This window comes from Thecamonas trahens, assembly GCF_000142905.1.
Source record: "Thecamonas trahens ATCC 50062 unplaced genomic scaffold supercont1.38, whole genome shotgun sequence".
NCBI classification, from domain to species: domain Eukaryota; order Apusomonadida; family Apusomonadidae; genus Thecamonas; species Thecamonas trahens.
Genome location: NW_013657642.1, coordinates 3,688 through 23,826, shown reverse-complemented (window position 1 = coordinate 23,826; position 20,139 = coordinate 3,688). Strand labels below are relative to the sequence as shown.

Sequence of the window (20,139 nt, the reverse complement as noted above, 5' to 3'; positions counted from 1 at the left end):
CCTTGTCTTGGGTCCGATCGCACCGGGTGTGTGGAGAGGGTGAGTGGAGGAGGTGGCATCAACGGAGCGGCGGGTTCTCGTTGCTTGCGCGGAGGAAGCGCATGTGGGCACCAAGGCGTGGGCTCTGGGCGGCGCGACGCGGCGAGGCGAGGCCGGGCATGGGCGCGGGGCGGGCGGGCGAGGCCACCATGGCAGGCATGGCAGGCATGCGATGGCGCATGGGCTGGATGGGGCGGTTGGCCTGGGCGAGGACGGCGGCTTGATGGTTGGCCTGGCCGGCGGCGTTGGGCGAGGCCTTTGCGGCGACGCGGTGGCGGCGCGGCACGTGCTGCGGATGCGGCGGGGCGTGCCGGCGGATGGCGTGCGGCTGGGCGGGAGCCTTACCGGCCTTTGCGGCAGCCTTTGCGGCGGCAGCGCGGGCGCGCTTGGAGTCCTTGGCGCGGGCGCGGACAAGAGTGATGGCAGCGCGGAGTGGGGCGATGGAGGCGTCAGCAAGGAAGGGATGGGCAAGGAGGGCGGCGGCGGAGGGGCGGCGCGCGGGATTCTTCTGCAGGGTGAGGCGGACAAAGTCGCGGAAGGCCGAGGACCAGGCGGCCGGCTTGCGGAAGGTTGGGGCCGGCATGGACGGGGTCATGTACATGGCCATCTTGGGATCCATCTTTGAGTTGGGCGGCTCCATCTCGGCCATTTCGAGGGCGGTGATGCCGAGCGACCAGATGTCAGCCTTGGCGTCGTAGGTGGCACCCTCATAGACAACCTCGGGGGCCATCCAGTACGGAGTGCCGACGATGGTGGACTTGCGCTGCTGCGAGTGGGAGAGCTGGGCCGAGACGCCAAAGTCGGCGAGCTTGACCTCACCCTTGTGGGTGAGCAGGACGTTGCCGCCCTTGATGTCGCGGTGGATGATGCCATGGGCATGCATGTGGGCGAGGCCAGCGAGCATCTCGCGGAGGATAAACTTGATCTCGTCTTCGGTCATCGGGCGGCGGAGCTTCTGGTAGAGCGACTGGATGGAGCCGCCTCCGCAGTACTCCATGATGATCCACACCTTGTTTGTCCGCTTGTAAGTGGCGTAGAGAGTGATCATGTTGGGGTGGGCGGCGTCGCGGAGAATGTCGACCTCATCCTTGACCATGGCAAACTCGTTGGGCATCTTGTTGTTGAGGCGGATGATCTTGGCGGCGCAGATCTCCTTGGTCCCCTTGTGGCGAACCTTGTAGACCGAGGCAAACGAGCCGGCACCGACCTTGTCACCCACTTCCCAGTTCTCCTTGGGGTCCTCGAGGGAAAAGTAGTAACGACTGGCCGAGAGGCCGGCCTCACCCATGCTTCCGGCCTGGCCGTTGGACGAGCCTGAGGCCGAGCCTGAGGCCGACGACGACGACGGCGGAGCGACTCCTGCCATACTAATCAAACTTGCTGGTACTGCTGCTGCGGTAGCTGCGTCTTCTTTCTCTTCTTTCTAGTCTGTGCACAAGCTCCTGGTCTGTGACAGCTGCGAGAGTCGGGTGGCGAGCTTGGTGACGTCGTTGGCGCTGGTGCGCTTGCCCGTTTTTTGGCCAAACGTGAAATTTTTGAATTTTTGTGCCGCGGCCATTGCTTTGGCGCCCAACTCGGGCGAGATGGGTGAGGAGGCGGGAGCGACGACGGGCGAGCCAAGGATGACTACCGACGCAGACGCAGACACACTTGACTGTGGCCAGAGAAGCACACACACGACTGTCATCTGCTGGACCATGGCTTCGTTCTGGGTGGATGCCGGCGGTGAGACGCCCGACTTTGAGGCTTACCTCAGCTGCACCAGCTCGCCGAGTCCGGCGGAGAGCCTGGCCACGCCTGGGACGGGCGCTGCTGACGACGGCGATGCGGTGCTTGGCGGTGTAGTGGAAGAGGCTGCTGTGGCGGGACCGAGTCCGGCGGCGGTGGCGGAGCATGACGGCGCGGCGCGACAGGCGCGGCTGCTGGAGGCCTGCTTGCAGCAGTTTGGCCTCACGGACAGCGGGCTCGATCTCCTCGACGGGAGCGCGTGCGGGCGCGAGGCGGTGCTGGACGTGCTCCAACGGGTGCTGGAAGCGTACCAGGGCACGCTGGAGGAGGGCAAGAAGTCGGCGGAGGAACTGCGGCTGGCGCGGGTGGCGCTCAAGAAGATGGGCGTGACGGCCGAGGGCGCGCAGCACGAGTCGGACGTTCGCGGCGAGGCGCTGACCCGGCTGGAGGTTGATCTCGAGCGGGCTCAAACCAAGGCGCGCGGACTGGCGCAGCGCGAGCGCAAGCTGGTTGCCCAGCTGCGGCAGGCCAAGTCGGAGATCTCAACCATGAGCTCGCAGTACACGGCGGAGCGAAAGCGCGCCGAGCTCGAGCTCGACCGGCTCCGCAAGCAGCTTGCACGCAAGATCGGCGGCGGGCGGAGCGTGCGTGCGGCAGGCAGCGGGCGCGGACGCGGACGGAGTCGTGGCGGGGCAGCAGCGGGCGGGCGGAGCATGCCGCGTGGGCTAACGGCCTTCCTCGCGCCGCGTACGGTGCGGGCATCAGAGCAGACCGACGCCGAGCACGCGTCCGGACGAGTCAAGCTGCTTGAGCAGCGGCTGGCGGACGAGGTGGCGGCGCGGGAAGATGCGCACGCAGCCAACGAGCGGCTTCGGTCCTCGCTCCGCAACATGCAGAGCGCGCTTCTCGAGGTGTTCAAGGTCGACGAGCTAGACTCGGGCGCAGCGGCGGGGGCAGCCGACTGGGGATCTGCGCCTGTGGCGATCCGCGACATCTTTGGCGCCGGGAGCTACACCGAGGAGACGGCGTTCCTTGCCGAGGGCATGCTCGAGGAGCGGTTTACGTGGCTGACGGATCTTGTCTCGCGGGCATCGTCGTACGAGCTGCTCAAGATCAAGGCGGATAAGCCAGCGGCGGCGCCAGTTGCAGCGCCAGTGGCGGCGACCGGCCCGTGTCCCGGGTGTCTCGAGGCGCAGGACCGGATCCATGCGCTGGAAAAGGTGCTCCTCACACCTGCAGCAGGTCCCGGCAGGGCCTTTGACGCGCCCGACTGCCTCAACCTCTCCGAGATGGCTGAGGCCGAGGACGCGCTTGAGTTCCGGGAGCAGCAGGTGGCGGCGCGCGAGGCGATGGTGAGCACGCAGACAAGCGAGCTCGCGGCAGCGCAGGCGCGGCTGGCGGCGGAGGCGGCGGCGCTCGACGGGAAGAAGGCGAAGTTTGAGGTCGAGTTCCGGACAGTCAAGGCGCACCTTGACCGGTCGCTGATGGGAAGCGAGCCGCGGAGCGCGCCGGCCGCGACGGTCAAGTCCGTCGAGCGGGCGGTGCCGTTTGCGGACCGGACCAATGTTCGCGCGTAAATTCATGTTGTCATCTGAGTACGGAGCTGGAGGTTGAGCTCGTTGAGGGCACGGAGCTTGGCGTGGAGGTCAGCGATGAGCGCGTTTTGGGCCGAGATGCGCTCGGCAGCGCGGGTGACAGTCGCGGTGGTCCGGGCGTCGAGAGCCTTAAGCGCCCGCTGTACGTCTGCAAGGCGGGCGTCCTTGGCGGCGAGAGCCGACTGGAAGTTCTGCTGGATGGTCTGGGTGTTGGCCATCAGCGTTGCCATGTTTTGCTGCAGCTCTGTGGCGAACGAAGCTTCGACCATGGTGGCCATGGAGGCCTCGAGCTCGGCGATGCGGGCTTGCGCGGCGGCGAGCCGAGTGTCGTCGGGAGGGGTAGGGGGGGTGGCGGCATCGCGTTCTGCCGTGATGTTGGCGAGTGTGGACTCGAGCTCGGCGATGCGGGCTTGCGCGGCGGCGAGCCGAGTGTCGTCGGGAGGGGTAGGGGGGGTGGCGGCATCGCGTTCTGCCGTGATGTTGGCGAGTGTGGACTCGAGCTCGGCGATGCGGGCTTGCGCGGCGGCGAGCCGAGTGTCGTCGGGAGGGGTAGGGGGGGTGGCGGCATCGCGTTCTGCCGTGATGTTGGCGAGTGTGGACTCGAGCTCGGCGATGCGGGCTTGCGCGGCGGCGAGCCGAGTGTCGTCGGGAGGGGTAGGGGGGGTGGCGGCATCGCGTTCTGCCGTGATGTTGGCGAGTGTGGACTCGAGCTCGGCGATGCGAGCTTGAGCGGCGGTGAGGCCATTGTCTTCTGCAACCCGCTCCGCCTTGACACTGGCGAGTGTGGACTCGAGCTCGGCGATGCGAGCTTGAGCGGCGGTGAGGCCATTGTCTTCTGCAACCCGCTCCGCCTTGACACTGGCGAGTGTGGACTCGAGCTCGGCGATGCGAGCTTGAGCGGCGGTGAGGCCATTGTCCTCTGCAACCCGCTCCGCCTTGACACTGGCGAGTGTGGACTCGAGCTCGGCGATGCGAGCTTGGGCGGCGGCAAAGTCAGCGACCGCTGCACCCCGCTCTTCCGTAATGCTGGCAACTGCAGCTCCCAGCTCAGAGATGCGAGACTCGGCGGTGGCGAGGTCAGCAACCACCGCATTGCGCTCGTCGGAAATGCTGACAACAACGGCGTTCAACTCGGTAATACGGGCCTGTGAGGCTGCGAGCTGCGATGTCAGCTCGTCGAGTCGCGCGGTTGCAGCATCACGCTCACCAGTGGCAGCCTCGACAGCCTTCTCCAGCTGAGTAGCCCGACTAGCCACGTCCTTGCGGTTCGTGTCTGCACTCACCCGGGCATCGCGCTCGTTCTTGAGAGCCTGTTGTGCAGCGGCCAGCTCACTTTCAAGCCGATTCAGATCAACGTCGCGCGACGAGACCGCGAGCTCGAGCTCCTCCATCTGCATCTCACAGTCCTCGACTTTGGACTCGGCAGCCTCCAGCTTGGCTCTGAGCTCGGCAAGGCCTGCCTCAGCATCTGCACCTCGCTGGACAGCCTGCTCGAGCTCGGCCTCGCGCGCTTGCGCCTCCTCGACAGCAGTCTGCAGCTCAGCCTGGGCCATGACCAACGATGTCATCTCCTCCTCCAGCGAGTCGTTGGCTGTGACCAAGGCGCCAAGGTGGCGACCGATGCGGGCCACTACGCCATCTACGTCGTTCGCCGCTGCCTTGAGCGCCGCGTCAGACGGCCTCGCCTCGCCGTCGCCGCCCACCGCCGCCACAAAGGCCGCCTCTCCCTCTGCAGACGCACCTAGCACCGACGGCACAAGCTTGACCAGTCCCACCAGTAGCGCATCCATGCGCGCCCCACACTCACTCGCCTGCGCCTCAGCCGCCTCGGCGCGAGCCACATGGCTCTCACATGCGGCCTCGGCGTCTGCCCGTCTCCACCCGTGAGTCCCGCGCCACAGGTCATGCACCCTCCAAACACATACACACAGGGGAGGTACTGGGCATACATGCGTACCTCCTAGCTTCTTTTTCTGCCACGCCAGAAACTCCAGAAGCTGCTCCTTGGACGCGTTCTGCATGCTGTCGCCCACAGAGAGCCGTGAGTGCTGTGCTTCCGTATGGCGGCGGCGGCCGGCGGCCGGCATGCTCCCGCACCTCGCCCGACTCAGCCAGCACACGTCAGGCGTTTACACCTGCCGGACTCGCGCCTCTCATTGAGCATAGTTTGACAAACTAGCGTTTGCGGTCGTGTTACGCCGGCGAGAGCGGCGAGGGCCCCGGGACCACGTCGGCGACATCGCCAAACGGACGCGGGCCAAGGATCTCGACAATGTCGTCGCGACGGATGACCTCGCGCTCAAGTAGGGCCTCGGCAAGGCGCTCGACGTCTTCGCGGTGGTCGCGGATGACGGCCTCGGCACGGGCATAGGCGCGCGAGACCGCGGTGTTGACCTCGGTGTCGATGAGCTTGGCGGTGGTGTTCGAGTACGGCTTGTCGGTCACCATGTCGCCGTCCTGCGGCAGCGGGAACGAGACGTTGCCGACGGCCGGAGAGAAGCCGTAGGCGACGACGTTCTCATAGGCCATGCGAGTGACCTTGCGCAGATCGTCCTGTGCGCCGGTGGTGACGCGGCCAAAGAACTCCGCCTCGGCCGTCCGGCCGGCCAGCGTCATGGCCATCATGTCGTCGAGCTGCTCGGTGGTGTACAGGTACTGGTCCTTGGGCAGGTACTGGGCGTAGCCGAGCGCCGCCGAGCCGCGCGGCACAATCGAGACCTTGAGCAGCGGGTGGGTGTGCTCGAGGAACCAGCCGGCGACGGCGTGGCCGGCCTCGTGGTACGCCACCGTCCGGCGCTCCTTGGGCGAGAGAACTCGCGACTTCTTCTCGAGGCCGCCGATGGTGCGCTCGATGGCAGCCTCAAAGTCGCCGAGATCGACACCGGGCTTGTCTGTCCGCGCCGCAATGAGTGCAGCCTCGTTGCACACGTTGGCAATGTCGGCGCCCGAGAAGCCCGGCGTGAGCTTGGCGAGCTGAGCGGCAATGGTCTCGAGCTCGTCGGCGCTCACGGCGGCATTGTCGCCGGTCGGCGCAATCTTGATGTTCTTGAGGTGGACCTTGAAGATGTCGCGGCGGCCGTCGAGGTCGGCGGCGTCGACGGTGACCTGGCGGTCAAAGCGGCCCGGCCGCAGCAGCGCCGGGTCTAGGATGTCTGCCCGGTTTGTCGCTGCCATCACAATGACGCCCGTGGACGAGGCAAAGCCGTCCATCTCGACCAACAGCTGGTTGAGCGTGTTCTCGCGCTCGTCGTTGCCGCCCATCTTGCGCGAGCCGCGCTTGCGGCCGATGGCGTCGATCTCGTCGATGAACACAATGCACGGTGCCTCGGTCCGCGCCTGCTTGAAGAGGTCACGGACGCGGGACGGGCCGACGCCCGCAAACATCTCCAGGAACTCGGAACCCGAGATGGAGAGGAACGGCTTGCCGGCCTCGCCGGCCATGGCCTTGGCCAGCAGCGTCTTGCCTGTCCCGGGCGGGCCCGTCAACAGGACGCCCTTGGGCATCTTGGCGCCGAGCTTGGTGAACCGCTCTGGGTCCTTGAAAAACTCGACGTACTCGGCAACCTCGACCTTGGCCTCTTCCAGGCCTGCGACGTCCTTAAATGTCACGCCGATGTTGGTCTCCTTGGTGATCTTGCGGACCTTGGCCTTGCCCATGCCAAACATCGAGCCAAGCTGCGACGCCGGCCCACCCGAGCTCGTCATGCGGCGGTAGACAAAGACAAAGAAGCCGATGAGAAGGAGCGTCGGCAGGAACCGCACAACCTCGGCACCGAGCGAGGTCCGGTCAACGTATGCGGTCGGCACAAAGTCCTCCGACCGCACCCCAAGCGACCGCTGGGCGCCCTCCATCTTGCGCTCAAACACGTCAATGCTCCCGATGGAAAAGGTGTACACCGGGCGGTCCGGCCCGTACTCGTCACGGTTCGCAACAAGCTCCGAGTCGTCGCGGAGAAAGACCTCGACCTGCGTCCCGTTGACGACCCGGAGCGAGGCAACCTCGCCGACGGCCAGCACCTCGGACTCAAACTTGACCCAATCGATCTCATGCGGCGCCGGGCCAGTATCGCGGGTGTACAGATAGTACGCCGTCCCACCCGCAGCCGTCCACGCCAGCGCCATTTGCCACCTCGGCGTCGGCTCTGGCGGCGGCAGCGGCTTGGTCCGCCGCCCGGCCTTACGACCGACACCAGCACCAGCACCGGCACCGGCACCGGTCCCAGGCCCTGTCGCACCACCCTTGGGAGGAACAGGGCCCTTGCCAGCCTCGGAGCCTGCCGGGCGGAGGTTCTTCCACTCGGGCTTGGCCGACTCGGGCTTGGCCGACTCGGGCTTGGCCGACTCGGGCTTGGCCGACTCGGGTTTTGCGGCGTCAGGCTCATTACGGGCGAGCGAAGAGGAGGAAAAGCCGCGAAGAGCGGTGCCGCGTGAGGCGAGGGCAAAGACCGCGCTGCTTTGAAGGGGAAGGTGCGAGGAGATGGCAAGGCCTGTGGCCCAAGCCGGTGTCTGCGGAGGCGACCTGAGCGAGCGACCATGACGCGCGGATGCCCTCGCCACCGCTGCCGCCGCTGTCGACGCCGACACGGCCCGCTTTCCGCTTCCAAGCGCCACCCGCGCCGCCCATGCTCCTGCTCTGCTCAGCATATGCTAGGCGTGTGATAAAGGAGGAGGGGAGGAGGGGGGTCAGGGTGAGGTGGGTGAACCAGTCGGTGCGGGTGCGGTGAGCGGTGTGCGGTGAGCGGGCGTTCGTGGCGTGGGGAACGGCTGACGGCGACCAGAGTGTGGAAGGCGTCGAGTCGATTGGGCCGGATGGGGAGAGAACTTGATCGGGCGCAGGGAACGGGTCGCAGGGGCGATCGCGGTGGTTATGCAGTTGTGGTGGCAGAGGAAGGTTACCGGTGCGGTGGGCAGCGGGTAGCTCGCGATACTCTTGTCTCTCGAGCTTATGTCGGCGATGGCTGGGAATGGGATGGAGCAGAGCGGGACGATTCTGGTGGGCGTCGGCGTGCTTGTGGTACGGGAGGACAATGCGGTGGTGGTGGGGAGGCGGCTCAACTCGCATGGTGAGGGTCTGCTGGCGCTGCCTGGAGGGAAGCTCGAGTTTGGTGAGCGGTTTGAGGAGACGGCGATTCGGGAGCTGGCCGAGGAGACGGGCATCGCCATCGGGGAGAACGCCCAGGTTGTGGCGCCGCTCGAGACGGTTGATGTACTGGGGACGGTAATGCCAGAGGAGAAGCTGCATGCCATTGTGCCATTTGTGTGCGCGTATGTGGGTGCCGGCTGCCCGGAGCCGGAGCGTGTCGAGCCGCACAAGTGCGCCGGGTGGGAGTGGATGGCGTGGGGCGCGCTGAAGGCCATGGACGACACCGAGCTCTTTGGTCCGCTGCGGGACTTTGTGCGCAAGGGCGAGTGGGAGCCGGCGCATCCGGGACGAGAGTGAGTGGGGAGGAGGACGTTGTTTTACGACATGACCTGGAGGTCAAAGTGGGCGACGACCTCGTCGACGAGCTGCGAGCCGAGGCCGGCGTCGCTGCACTTGCAGTCGATGGACATGTTGCCCGAGCCGAGGTCCTTGACGAGGAGGGCGACGTGGTGGTTGTGGACAGAACGGCCGTAGAGCGAGACGGCCGACGGCGAGGCGTCGACAAGCGAGACGTGGAGGAGGCCCATGATGGCCGAGACGGCATCGGTAAACGAGGAGGTCGAGGTGAACTTGGCGGCCGAGTGCGCGGTTGGGCCGCCGCAGATGGCGGCAAAGTCTGTGGCGGTGCAAGGGACGGCAACAACAAACGACGACGGCGGGAACTCAAAGGCAAAGTCGAGGTTGCCAGCCGTTGATCCGCCCGATTGCATGGTCTTGATGTACGAGACCGAGCCCTTGAGCTTTTGCGCCACCTCGAACGACTGGAAGGCAAAGGTCATGGGGACGACGTTGTTGACGCCCGGGAAGAGGGTGATGTCGGTCTTGAGCGAGTCGGCACCCGGCGACTTGATGAGCTGCATGTTCATCGAGTCGAGGACCGTAAACTCGATGCCCGAGATGGTAGCGTCCGCGGTGGCGTTGGCGCAGTTGACTGCAACAAGCAGCTGCGTCGGCTGGGTCAGGTTCGGCTGCGCGGTGTAGTTGATGAAGAACTCCGGGTTGCCGCACAGCAGCTTGAGCATGGGCTTGGGCGCAAAGCCGCCCGGGGCGGCCGCACCCGGCGACGCGGCGGTGGCCGACGGCGCGGCGGCCGATCCAGCGGCAGCAGCACCACCGCGGCGACGACGGCGGCGCTTGCCCGCAGGGGCGGCAGGTGCAGGGGCCGGTGAGTCCATCGAAGAGTCAACGACGGGAATGGGCGAGGCGGCGGGCGCGGCCGGAGCAGGAGCCGGAGCCGCGGGCGAGGCCGGGCCGGCGCCGAGGTCGATGAGCGACGTGGTTGACGCCTGGCGGGCTGCCGGAGCGTCCTGGGCGGTGTCAACGGTGGCGGCGGCAGCGCCACGGCGACGGCGACGACGGCCGGAACGGCCGATGGTGACCGGCTGTGCGGCAGGCTGTGCAGCGGCGGCGGCTGACGACGGCGCACCGGCAACGCGGTGCTGGCGCTGTGGGAGGACCTCGTCGGCGCCGAGCGGGGCGGAGAGGTCGATGTTGAGAGCCTTGGCAATCTCGTCCTCCTCCTCGGACTCGGGGTTGTCCTCCTCGAGCGAGATGCCCTCGGGCATGTCGTAGGTGGTGTCGACCTGGTACTCGACCGGCTTGACGGCGGGCGCGTTGACGGCGAGGCCGGCGCCGCGACGACGGCGGCGGCGACGGCGGCCCGAGGCGCCAAACTGGGCCTCGCCATTGGCGCCGATGGTGAGGGTCTCGATAGGGATGGCCGAGACGTCGATGTCGCGGATGCGCGGGTCAGACGAGCCCGAGCCGAGGTAGTTGATGTCGTGCGAGCGGGCCGATTGGCCACCGGCGGGCGTCGAGCCGTACGACATGGTGTCGGAGCCCATGCCGACGAAGCGGTCGGCGGCGCCAAAGGCCGGGTCCATGCCAGGCGAAGCGCCCCAGGCCGACGAGTCGTTGAGTGAGACGGCTTGGTCACCATACATCGACTCCCAGAGGGCCTCGTCGGGCGGCGAGTTGATCCAGGCGTCGAGGTTGAGGCCGGCCGGGACCGGGACCTTGGACTGGGCATTGGGCGCGACCGGGTTCATCTTGCCCTTGAAGAGAGCGCGGACCTGCGGGAGAATGATGGCCGGGTCGGTGCCGGCAACGAGGGCCTCGCGGACGACCGCGAGAACCTGCTGGAACGAGCACGCGCGCTCCTGGACGTCCTCGGCTGTCGACTGCAGAAAGGCCGGAATGCGGGCGACAAAGACCGAGGCCAGCTCGTTGGTGACTTCGTGGCCCGGATGGGCCGAAGAACCGTTGGTTGGGCTCTCATCGTTGGGCGCAGCAGCGTCGCCGATGAGCAGGCCGCGGGCGGCGGCCGGCTGGGCGTCGGCGTCATCACCGTCGACGGGGGCGGTGAGGGCGGCGGCGGAGGGGAGGCCAAAGCGAGCAACGGCCTCGGCAAAGAGCTTGACGGCGTTCTGCAGGTAAACACCCTGGATGCGCGGCGGGAGGGTGGAGACACGCGGCTGCATGATGGCCTGCATGACGCGGACAAAGTAGTCGTTGTTGAGCTCGGCAGCAAACTCGCCGACAATCCAGGCGGCAGCGTAGAGAACCTCGGAGATGGAGTCCTTGCCCTTGGGGTTGTCGGCAAGGAAGCGCGGGTCAAGCAGCAGGTTGACCATGTTCTGAACAACGTAGGGCCGGACAACGCGGACGCGGATGGCGACGTCGAGGAACTGGTCGGCAATGAGGCGGCCGTGCTTGGTGCCCCGAATGCGGGTCATCTCGACCAGGATGGAGATGTACCATTCAAAGTCGCGGAGCGCTGCGTACGAGTCCTGGGAACAGACGCGGATGACCTGGGCGACGATGGCGTCGCGGTACGCGCCCTCGGCGTTGGGAACATACGCCATGAGGGTACGGACAATGTCGACAAGGTTCTTCTTGGAGACGATGCCCGGAATGAGGTTGAGGGCGCGGGTGCGGATGGTGATGTCCTCGTCGCCAAGACACTTGAGAATGAGGTCGCGGTGCTCAGCGACGGCCCGCGGGTGGTAGACCATGATGTTGCCGAGGGCAAGGAGGCCGAGGTACTTGAGGTTCTGGTCGGGATCCTCGACAAAGGCGCGGAGCTTGGCGACGCAGAGCTGGATGACTGGCAGGTGCTGGTTGAGGCCGATGGTGCAGGTGTTGATGCACTCGTAGAGGAGCGACATGGCAGGAGTGGTGTTGATGAGGTTGGTCATCGGGCCGATGAGCTTCTTGGCGAGGCGTGGCTCGTGGGGCGTGAGTGCACCCAGGAGCTTGACAATCTTGATGAGCATCCAGTTGTTGTTGGAGACGGTGAGGAGCTTGAAAAAGACCGGGGCGAGCGAGAGGTAGTTCTTGGGGTTCTTGCGCGCAAGCTCGCAGATGACGTTGACGGCGGCGGAAATGACCGACACGTCCGAGTCCTCCAGCTTGGACTTGAGCCGCGGGAAGGCCGGGCGGAGAGCCTCAGGGAACTGCAGAAAGATCTTGTAGAGGACGAGGACGGCCTTCTTGCGGAGGTACGGCTTGGAGTTGTTGAGCATGGCCACAATATCCGAGGCGAGGTCGCGGGCAAGGTCCTCTGTGCACACGTTGGCAAGGCAGTTGATGGCCATGCCGGACTCGTACTGGTTGGCTGCGGCAAAGTCCTTCTTGAACAGGTTGGTGGCGAGCATGAGGACCTCGGTCTCTGGGTTGAACGACTGCGAGGCTGCAAGGTAGCCGACGCGCTTGTAGGCAAACTTTGGTGCAGACATGACCTCGATGACGTTAAAAGCAGCCCATGCCATGTCGTAGCCCATCATCTGCAGGTAGGTCAGCTTCTGGATGGCAACGACCTTCTTGACCAGCTGTGGCTGCTTGAGCTCCTCCTTGATGGCGGCGATCTGAGCATTGATGTACTCGCTCTCGGACTTTTTGTTCGACCGGATGCCACGGACCAGATCTGTCACCGACTTTTGGAAGATCGGCACTGTGTAGGGGGGGGGGGGGTGAGGGCGGTGAGGGTGGTGAGGGGTGTTGCGGGCAAAAAAAAGGGTTGGCCGGGCGATGCAGGGAAGGTGGTGCAGGAGACAGGATGGGTGAGTGCAGTAGGGGGAGAGGTGGAAGGTGGCTGTATGTGGGGGGTTGGTATGCGTGTGTGTGGGGTGGGTATGTGGGTGTTTGGGTGGGGGGTTGGGGTTAGGGGCATGGGCAGGGGGCGTTGTGGAGGCTGGACGGAGGAGGTGGTCGGGGGCGGTAGGTTGGGAAGGGGAGAGGGAGCGTACTGGTGGGAAGGAGGGCAGGAGGTAATGTAGTGTGGCGTGTGGCGTGTGGTGGTGAGGTGGTAACCCGGTGGATGTAGGGAGGAGGGGGGGGGGAGGGGGGAGGAGTGGGTGGTGGTGGTGCTGGTGGTGGGTCGTGGGGGGGTGTTGAGGAAGCTGGCGGCAGTCACATGCGCCACGGATTGGAGCTGGTTAGTCCGTTCGTTGGTTCGCAGGATTGGCAGTTGGTCGGCTGACGGGCGACGGGCGGCGGGCGACGGTCGGGCTTGGGGATAGGACGGTGTGCGTGTGCGTGTATGCGTGTGTGCATCCCTCTTGACTTGGCTCTCAAGAAGGGAGGTAGACAGTGTGGTGCTAGTTGGGTTGGGCATGGCTAGGACGAGTCTGCGGGAGGCGAATATGGCGGTGGTGGCGGTGGTGGTGGTGGTGGCGGCGGCGGTGGTGGCGGGGAGCGGAGGCGTGGCGGCGGAGGCGCCGCGGATTGTAGGCGGGAGCGAGGCGAGCCCTGGCCAGTTCCCGGATCTTGTGGGCATTGTGGACGGGTTGCACTTTGATGTGATGTGCGGGGGGACGCTGTTGTCGGCGCGGTGGGTGCTGACGGCGGCGCACTGTGTGTACGACCGGCGCAACACGCCGAGCCAGCTGTATGTCTGGCCAGGCGGACACGATCAGACGACGGCGGACACGAGCGAGCTTGTGCAAGCCGATCTCGTCCACGTGCATGCGTCGTACAACGATTACACGGCCGAGCACGACGATGTGGCACTGATTCGACTCTCGACGCCGGTTGATCTTGGGCGGGCGGACGTCAGGCTGGCGCGTTTGGCGTCGGCAGACCCACCGGACTACGCAGTGGCAACACTCGCCGGGTGGGGCGCGACCAACACCGGCGGCGATGTGTGGCCGACCGTGCTGAAGACGATCGATACCCTTATCCAGCGGAACGGTGACTGTGCCAGCAACTACGCTAGCGACGGCGTGGCCATTCTCTCGTCGCACATCTGCGCCGGCGAGCAGTGCGTCTCGTCGCGCGACTCGTGCACGGGTGACTCGGGTGGCCCGGTGTATGTGAAGGCAGTTGACGGAGGGCTGGTCCAGGTCGGTATTACCTCGTTTGGCGGGTCGAGTTGGCAGCCGTGCGGGCACCCGGTGTTCTGGGCTGTCAACACCCGGGTCTCGTCGTACGTGCCGTGGATGGTGGCGCGAATGGAGGGCGACAAGCCGGTGCTGATAGACTCGTCGACGGCATACTCGACAACGTTTGGCGGCGGTTCAGCGGCTTGCTCGTCCGGCACGCCGGTCACTCAGTCGAGCGCCGGGTCGACGGGAGGAACGACAGCCGGGACGACGGGAGGCACGGCGACGACGACGGCGACGACGGGAGGCAACGCGACTACGGCGACGGCTAGTGGCACTGGCGGGACGTCGGCCGGGACCGGGGCTTCGACCGGCGGAACGGCAACAGGAGGGACAGCCAGTGGGACTGGCGGCAGTGGCTCGGTTCTCTCTGGCAACGTGAGCGGTAAGCTGACTGATGGCGCACTGCAGGTGGTCGGCGGAGCCAATGTGGTTGGGAATGCAAGCGCGTCCGGCTCGCTCGTCGTGACTGCAGATGGGGTGCTCACTGTTGGTGCGAGCAGCTCGCTTGTGGTCAACGGAAGTGTGTTGGTGGCGGCGTCGGGCGAGCTGGTGCTTACGAGCGGCGCCGGCTTTGTTGCTGGCTCGCTCACGCTGACGACGGGCTCGCGGTTCAAGGTTGTGGTCACGAGCGCGCTCGCCTCGGGGGCGCCAGTGCGGGTGGCGGGCAGCGTGGAGTTTGCCGGCGCGCTCTTTCTCATTGAGGACCGCAGCCATCCGCTCACGGCCGGACAGACGTTTCCTATCATGACGTACGGAGAGCATGCGGGTACATTTGGAGAGGTTTTTGTCCTCCGGGCCGGTGCGCGCCGGCTACGGATCCGGGCGGTGAGAGTGCTAGCGGCCACGGTCAGCTATGGGGTCCAGGCGGCCACAGTGGAGATCTCGGAGCAGGAGGTCGGCGCGCTTCCACCGGCAAAGAGAGGGCAGACGTCGTCGACAATACTGTTTGTGGTGGCGGTTCTCTGCCTGGTCGTTATTGGGGTGCTCGTGGCGGCAGCGTTTGTGGCCAAGCGTCGGTCGGACGCGCGGCATCGCAGATTCGCAAGCGCAGCACTTCCTCTCGCCGTGGTTGACATGCCGCCGATTGCAGTGGCCAAGCGCGAGGAGAGCGGCAACTCGAGCGCGACCGACATGGCGACTGACGACGGCATCGAGCTCGAGGCGCAGCCGGCAGGCTCGATCAACGTGCCGGCAGCCAAAGACGACGCAGTCGCCGAGTGGGGCACATGTTCGATGGCAGCACCTACGCTGGAGCCGGCCGATCTTGGGTCTGCCGAGGCAGATGTGACGTCTGTTGCCTCGTCGTCGTACTACTACTCGTACTACGCGTCGTCGTCATCGGACGAATAAAGAGGGCAGTTTTCCTTGCAGGCAAAGGCCTGATGAGGTTTTAGCAGCTACAGCTCGTCGTGGCCGCGGGGAAGCTGTGGCGGAATGGCGCCGCTGGTAATCAGGTCCTGGATGGCGTCAAAGAGGTTGCGGAAGGCGACCGCGTCGATGGAGTGGTGCGGCTCAGAGGCGACGTACTTGACGTCAAAGTGGTCGACGAGAACGGCGTAGCGGAGCGAGGTGATGCCGAGGCCGTCGGGACGAGCATCGTAGACCATGCCGAGGCGCTTGGCGATCTGCATGTCTGAGTCTGACCAGAACGACATGATGCTGTCGATGGGCTCGCCGTTGAGACTCTCGGACTCGTGCATGGCATTGGCCTCGTACGGGTTACCGGCGATGACGACAAAGACGTGATCGAGGCCGAGCTGGCGGCGGACTTGCTTCAGCTCCTTGGCCCAGTACTTGAGATCGGCGAGGTAGCTGGTCTCCATGGCAAAGGGCACGCCGAGGATGAGGACGCGGTCGTCGCGAAGTACGTCGGAGACCTCGGTGTGGAAAATGCCTTCCGAGGCGGAGCGGAACGAGTGGAGGTGGACGCCATCATGGGGGATCTCGAAGCCAGGCTTGATGGTCTCCTGTGAGAAGCTGCGGGTCATGCAGTCCTCGGTGTACTGCGAGTCAAAGACTGCGAAAGGGGAAGGGGGAGAGTGTGTGAGTGGTGTGCGCGACCAGGCGGTGAGGTCAGCAGGTGAGGGAAGCGTACGTACCGGGGAGAGCAACTGTGGCGAAGCAGAGCGAGAGGGCCACAGCAACGACCACAAGGGCACGAGTGTACATGCTGGTGGACGACATGTGTGCGTGCAGGGATGGGCGGTGAGAGAGGGTCGGCGGAGGGGAGAGGAATGGGGAGGTGGTGTCTAGCTTGAAGTTGAGCGAGTGGAGAGGGCGGCAGGTGTTTGCGTCGGATTTCACGTGGCAATGTGGCCGGCTGGGGGGTGACCGATGGGGCTAGACGGCGTGGGCGCCAAAGTTGTCGACGACCCAGGCACGCCAGTCGTCAGATGACCTGTCTGGGTGAGCAAGCTGGGCGGCGATGAGGGCCTGGGTGACCTCGCCGACGATGGGCCCGCCGCGCGAGAGGTTGAGCGCGGCAATGATGTCGGAGCCGGAGAGTGCCGGCCGGAGGTCCCACGGGTGGTTCGAGCCAAAGAAGTCGCGAACGCGGGCATACATGGCCGAGTAGCGGGCGTAGACGTCAGGGTGGGCATCGGCGGAGAACGAGGCGGCGATCTCGGTCGGAGTCGTCTCCACGGCCGGGACCGGGCTCGAGGGCAAGAGGAGGATGGCGGCGAGGGCGAGGGCAACGTCCCAGTGGTGCTTGGCGCCCATGCGGAGGATGGCGCCGATGGAAGCGCGATCGTCGGGAGACGCGCCGGTCAGAACGTCACGGAAGGCAAGCGCAACGGCGTGGAGGGTGGCGACTAGGGCGGCGTCGCGGTTGGAGCGCTTGATAGAGGAGACAATGTGGTACTGGGCCAGCGGGGTGAGGCGACCCTTTTGCCCGGGACAGAGACATGCGCACGAGGGAGAAGGAATGCAGCAAGGTAGGTGTTGATACGGAGCGCGTCGCGCGGTGTCTCGCCATCGGCAATAATCTCGGGCTCGTCGGGCTTGGTCGACGGGACGAGCGAGACCAGCCCCGGCGAACGGTCCGACTCGGCGAGGGTGTAAAAGGCGGCAGCGTCGGCAAGGCCGGCGGTGGCAAGGTGTCGATGCCGTCGTCGGTGACCGCGTCGGGAACGTTGAAGCAGATTGGGACAAGGTCAAAGTGGGTGAGGTAGCTGAGCGAGAGGACCGGGGCCGGGCCACGGAGCATGGAGGCGATCTCGATGCCAAAGCGCTCGCGCGAGACCTTGCTCGCAAGCGCAACGCGGACTTCGTCGTCACGGATGGCCTCCACGACCGGCTCGACGAGGTCGTAGCCGAAGCGCGAGGCAAAGCGGATGGCGCGCAGAATGCGGAGCGGGTCGTCGAGGAAAGTCTTCTTGGGCGGCAGCGGCGTGCGGATGACACCGCTCTCAAGGTCGTTGAGGCCGCAGCCGGTAAAGTCCTCAACGGTGCCGGTGTTGATGTTATAGAAGAGGGCGTTGATGGTGAGGTCGCGGCGGAGGGCATCTTCTTGCGGAGTGCCGGGCTTGGAGATGGCGATGCGCGACTCGCCGTACTCCTCGGAGCGGAGGTTGACAAAGTCGACCCAGTGGCCCAGTACCGGCATGGTGGCGGTCTCAAGGTGCTTGGACTGCTCCGGGTTGGCCTTGATCTTGCCAATCGAGTGTGTGGGCATGCCGGCGTCGACCATGTGCTCCTGCAGGAGCTCAGCAAAGGCGACGCCAGACATGTTGTTGAGGGCAATGTCAACATCGTGCGACTCCTTGCAGAGGAGCTTGTCACGGACCCAGCCGCCAGCGACGCGCAGGACGGTCTCCGGACTCCGCTGATTGACAACCTCGAGCAGGAGCTTGAACAGCTTGGACTCAAACTCGGTGAGGGTGATGTCTGCCGAGGGGTTGAGGGCGGACATGGTGGAGGGAGGCAGCCAGGACGACGACGACGACGCGAGCGAGGGAGCGTATGCGAGAGCGGTCCGTGTGAGTGAGTGTGCAGACGGAAGCCACCTCAGCATGCACGAGACAGGGGGTGACGTGCGCGGGAGTGGCGGGGCTGTGCCGTGGCAAGTAGAAGGAGAAGGGGAGGAACGCTTCGATGGAATGGGATCGCGTCGGCTGGCTGATTTGGTGGCGTGGGCACGTTTCATGGAGCGGGCTTCGTCACGGCCGTGGTCCGCTGCGCGGCACATTTTGTGACGATGCTACCGGACTATGTCGGCGCTGCCCCGCTGTACATCATCTGCCTGGCGTGCGCGCCGCAGTGGGACATGACGGTCCGGCTTGTGCTGCGGTCGCTAGTGGGGCTCACGCGCTCGGCGCTCGGCATGATGACACTCGGGCCGCTCTGCATGGCCATCGCACCGCTGCTGGTCAGATCGACCCTCAAGGTGCTGCCTGCCAGCAGTCGGTGGCCCAACGAGGTTCTGCCGCCACGCGCGGGCGATCTCCGGTTCCTGGCGGTGGTCTTCTCGCTCCTCTCGGCGCCGTTGACAGTGATCCCGGCCATCGTCGTGATGCTGTTGACGGGATGGCGTCGGCTGATGTGCGTATCGGCGGGCAGGGAGTGAATGGCTATGTTTGCAGGGGTAGTGAGTACGTGTGGTGTGGGTGTGGTGGTTGTGGGTGGACATGGTCAGGAGTGGGGGTCGGAGATGGGTCCGGGGAGGAGGGGCCAGCAGCATCGAAGGGACACAGGGCCAACAACTTGGGCCTGAGCCGGCAGAACTCGGATTCCGGAATACTGCAGCTGTGGATTGGAGATTGTGCAAGGGGGTAGTGTGGATATGTAGTAGAGTAGCAGTGAAATCAGATTGGCCATATCTTGCAATGACGTTGGTGGGGGTCGTGTGCGGGGTCGGGCGGTCGAGGGCGTGCTCAACCGCCTAGACAAAACAAGCCGACGCGGAAATGGGCCGAGGTAAATGGATATGGATGACAGCGATATTGGTACTGGTGATAGTGCACGGTGAGTGATGACCTTGGTGGTGGTCGTCGGTTGTGTAGCGGGTAGTGGGAAGGAGCTAGGTGGTGATGAAGGTGGGCTGGTCGGGCGAGCGGGCGGCGGCTGGCGGCTGGTGGTCGGCGAGGCAGGGGCGCAGAGGGGGCTGGGTCGGCGCTGGGTGGCTCGAGATTGGTATTGGTTGGTGAATGGGCAGTATGGCACGTGATGGTTGGGGAGTGTGGGTGTCGGGGTTGGGGATGAGGATGGAGGTGACGTAGAGCGGGAAGACGAGGAGGATGAGGAGGAAGAGGAAGCCGAGTGCGCAGCGAGATGGTGGAGGGCATGACCATGACCTGTGGGTGGTAGTTGTGGCTGGGATGATAGTGATGGTGGTGGGGTAGGGGGTGGGGGGTGGTAGTTTGTGGTGACGGGTGGTAATGAGCATGGTAGGGGGGATGAGGGGGGTCGTGACGTGGGGTCGTGACGGGCGAAATGGTAGTAGGTATGGCGATTGGGCTTGAGCATTGATGAAAGTGAGTATGATACGGCTGATGAGTGTGTGTGGGGAGTGGGCGATAGGGGCGGCGGGTACTTGGCCGGCAGAGGGAAGGCGGCGGACGTTAATTGAGTTGAACGTTGAATTAATTGAAGAAAAGCCGGAACGGGCATCAAACGAGGCAATGACGTCCACAACAACAACCAAAGATCATACATGGCTTGCACAGCACACGTATGAGTAGGCCAACAGGGACTGGACAAAGCTAGCAGGCAATGGGATGGACTCGGGTGACGTTGAGGTCGGCGAGGCAGGGCGCGGTTGATCGATCAGATCTCCAGATCACCCATGACCACGACACAACAGGGTCAACACGAAATACATTGCATGCAAAACTATTGACCATGACTAACGACAACAAAGATGAGAATCGATAGTGTAGTGAGCAAGGCCCGATGGTGGATGTTGAAGTCAAGGTCAATGAAAATAGGAGAATCAAGAACAGTTGAAGCATGACGAAAAATGATCAAAAGCAACAACAAGAGCAAAGGCAATGATCAATTAGGATGCATGTCGATTATAGTCAACCATCAAAAGCAATAGCAACCAAAGCAAAGCATAAGGGCAGACAATAGCAACATCACAGCCTGCGACACCATGAACGCCAAAGAGCAAGGAACATGGTCAGCCAACAAGAACAGAAACAGAAAGAATCGAATGATCAATTGACAATGATAAATGACATCAATTGAATGTCAAACAATCGAACGAGTGACAGAGCGAATCATGAAAATGTGAATGACATTCATGTCA

At 64.7% G+C, this 20,139-nt stretch overlaps 10 protein-coding genes across 10 annotated transcripts; 4 read left to right on the top strand and 6 right to left on the bottom strand.

The window, feature by feature from the left end:
* Nucleotides 1-58: 58 nt before the first annotated feature.
* AMSG_07851 (STE/STE20 protein kinase) lies at nucleotides 59-1,405 on the bottom strand (the record flags this gene model as incomplete). Its single annotated transcript, XM_013900195.1, has 1 exon — nucleotides 59-1,405. One exon carries the CDS (start codon nucleotides 1,403-1,405, stop codon nucleotides 59-61), a length of 1,347 nt encoding a protein of 448 aa, XP_013755649.1.
* A 256-nt stretch (nucleotides 1,406-1,661) lies between these two features.
* On the top strand, nucleotides 1,662-3,252 carry AMSG_07850 (uncharacterized protein; the record flags this gene model as incomplete). The annotated part of the gene is made up of 2 exons (XM_013900194.1): nucleotides 1,662-3,202; nucleotides 3,231-3,252. The coding sequence occupies 2 exons, from the start codon at nucleotides 1,662-1,664 to the stop codon at nucleotides 3,250-3,252; spliced, it is 1,563 nt and encodes a 520-aa protein (XP_013755648.1).
* AMSG_07849 (uncharacterized protein) lies at nucleotides 2,905-5,383 on the bottom strand (the record flags this gene model as incomplete). Its single annotated transcript, XM_013900193.1, has 2 exons — nucleotides 2,905-5,229; nucleotides 5,320-5,383. The coding sequence occupies 2 exons, from the start codon at nucleotides 5,381-5,383 to the stop codon at nucleotides 3,347-3,349; spliced, it is 1,947 nt and encodes a 648-aa protein (XP_013755647.1). The 3' UTR covers nucleotides 2,905-3,346.
* Nucleotides 5,384-5,474: 91 nt separating this feature from the next.
* AMSG_07848 (uncharacterized protein) lies at nucleotides 5,475-8,006 on the bottom strand (the record flags this gene model as incomplete). The annotated part of the gene is made up of 2 exons (XM_013900192.1): nucleotides 5,475-7,849; nucleotides 7,901-8,006. 2 exons carry the CDS (start codon nucleotides 8,004-8,006, stop codon nucleotides 5,556-5,558), a joined length of 2,400 nt encoding a protein of 799 aa, XP_013755646.1. The 3' UTR covers nucleotides 5,475-5,555.
* Nucleotides 8,007-8,331: 325 nt separating this feature from the next.
* AMSG_07847 (NUDIX hydrolase) lies at nucleotides 8,332-8,802 on the top strand (the record flags this gene model as incomplete). The annotated part of the gene is made up of 2 exons (XM_013900191.1): nucleotides 8,332-8,376; nucleotides 8,458-8,802. The coding sequence occupies 2 exons, from the start codon at nucleotides 8,332-8,334 to the stop codon at nucleotides 8,800-8,802; spliced, it is 390 nt and encodes a 129-aa protein (XP_013755645.1).
* A 1-nt stretch (nucleotide 8,803) lies between these two features.
* Nucleotides 8,804-12,864, bottom strand: AMSG_07846 (garnet). The gene is made up of 2 exons (XM_013900190.1): nucleotides 12,753-12,864; nucleotides 8,804-12,457 (listed from the first exon to the last, which is right to left on the bottom strand). Coding segments are annotated over exons 1-2 (3,636 nt in total). The 5' UTR covers nucleotides 12,754-12,864; the 3' UTR covers nucleotides 8,804-8,822.
* Nucleotides 12,865-13,148: 284 nt separating this feature from the next.
* AMSG_07845 (trypsin) lies at nucleotides 13,149-15,239 on the top strand (the record flags this gene model as incomplete). The annotated part of the gene is made up of 1 exon (XM_013900189.1): nucleotides 13,149-15,239. One exon carries the CDS (start codon nucleotides 13,149-13,151, stop codon nucleotides 15,237-15,239), a length of 2,091 nt encoding a protein of 696 aa, XP_013755643.1.
* A 9-nt stretch (nucleotides 15,240-15,248) lies between these two features.
* On the bottom strand, nucleotides 15,249-16,124 carry AMSG_07844 (uncharacterized protein). The gene is made up of 2 exons (XM_013900188.1): nucleotides 15,989-16,124; nucleotides 15,249-15,906 (listed from the first exon to the last, which is right to left on the bottom strand). Exons 1-2 carry the CDS (start codon nucleotides 16,071-16,073, stop codon nucleotides 15,287-15,289), a joined length of 705 nt encoding a protein of 234 aa, XP_013755642.1. The 5' UTR covers nucleotides 16,074-16,124; the 3' UTR covers nucleotides 15,249-15,286.
* Nucleotides 16,125-16,162: 38 nt separating this feature from the next.
* On the bottom strand, nucleotides 16,163-17,916 carry AMSG_07843 (uncharacterized protein). Its single transcript, XM_013900187.1, has one exon. The coding sequence runs from the start codon at nucleotides 17,640-17,642 to the stop codon at nucleotides 16,230-16,232; it is 1,413 nt and encodes a 470-aa protein (XP_013755641.1). The 5' UTR covers nucleotides 17,643-17,916; the 3' UTR covers nucleotides 16,163-16,229.
* A 171-nt stretch (nucleotides 17,917-18,087) lies between these two features.
* AMSG_07842 (uncharacterized protein) lies at nucleotides 18,088-18,775 on the top strand (the record flags this gene model as incomplete). Its single annotated transcript, XM_013900186.1, has 2 exons — nucleotides 18,088-18,374; nucleotides 18,757-18,775. The coding sequence occupies 2 exons, from the start codon at nucleotides 18,088-18,090 to the stop codon at nucleotides 18,773-18,775; spliced, it is 306 nt and encodes a 101-aa protein (XP_013755640.1).
* Nucleotides 18,776-20,139: the final 1,364 nt, after the last annotated feature.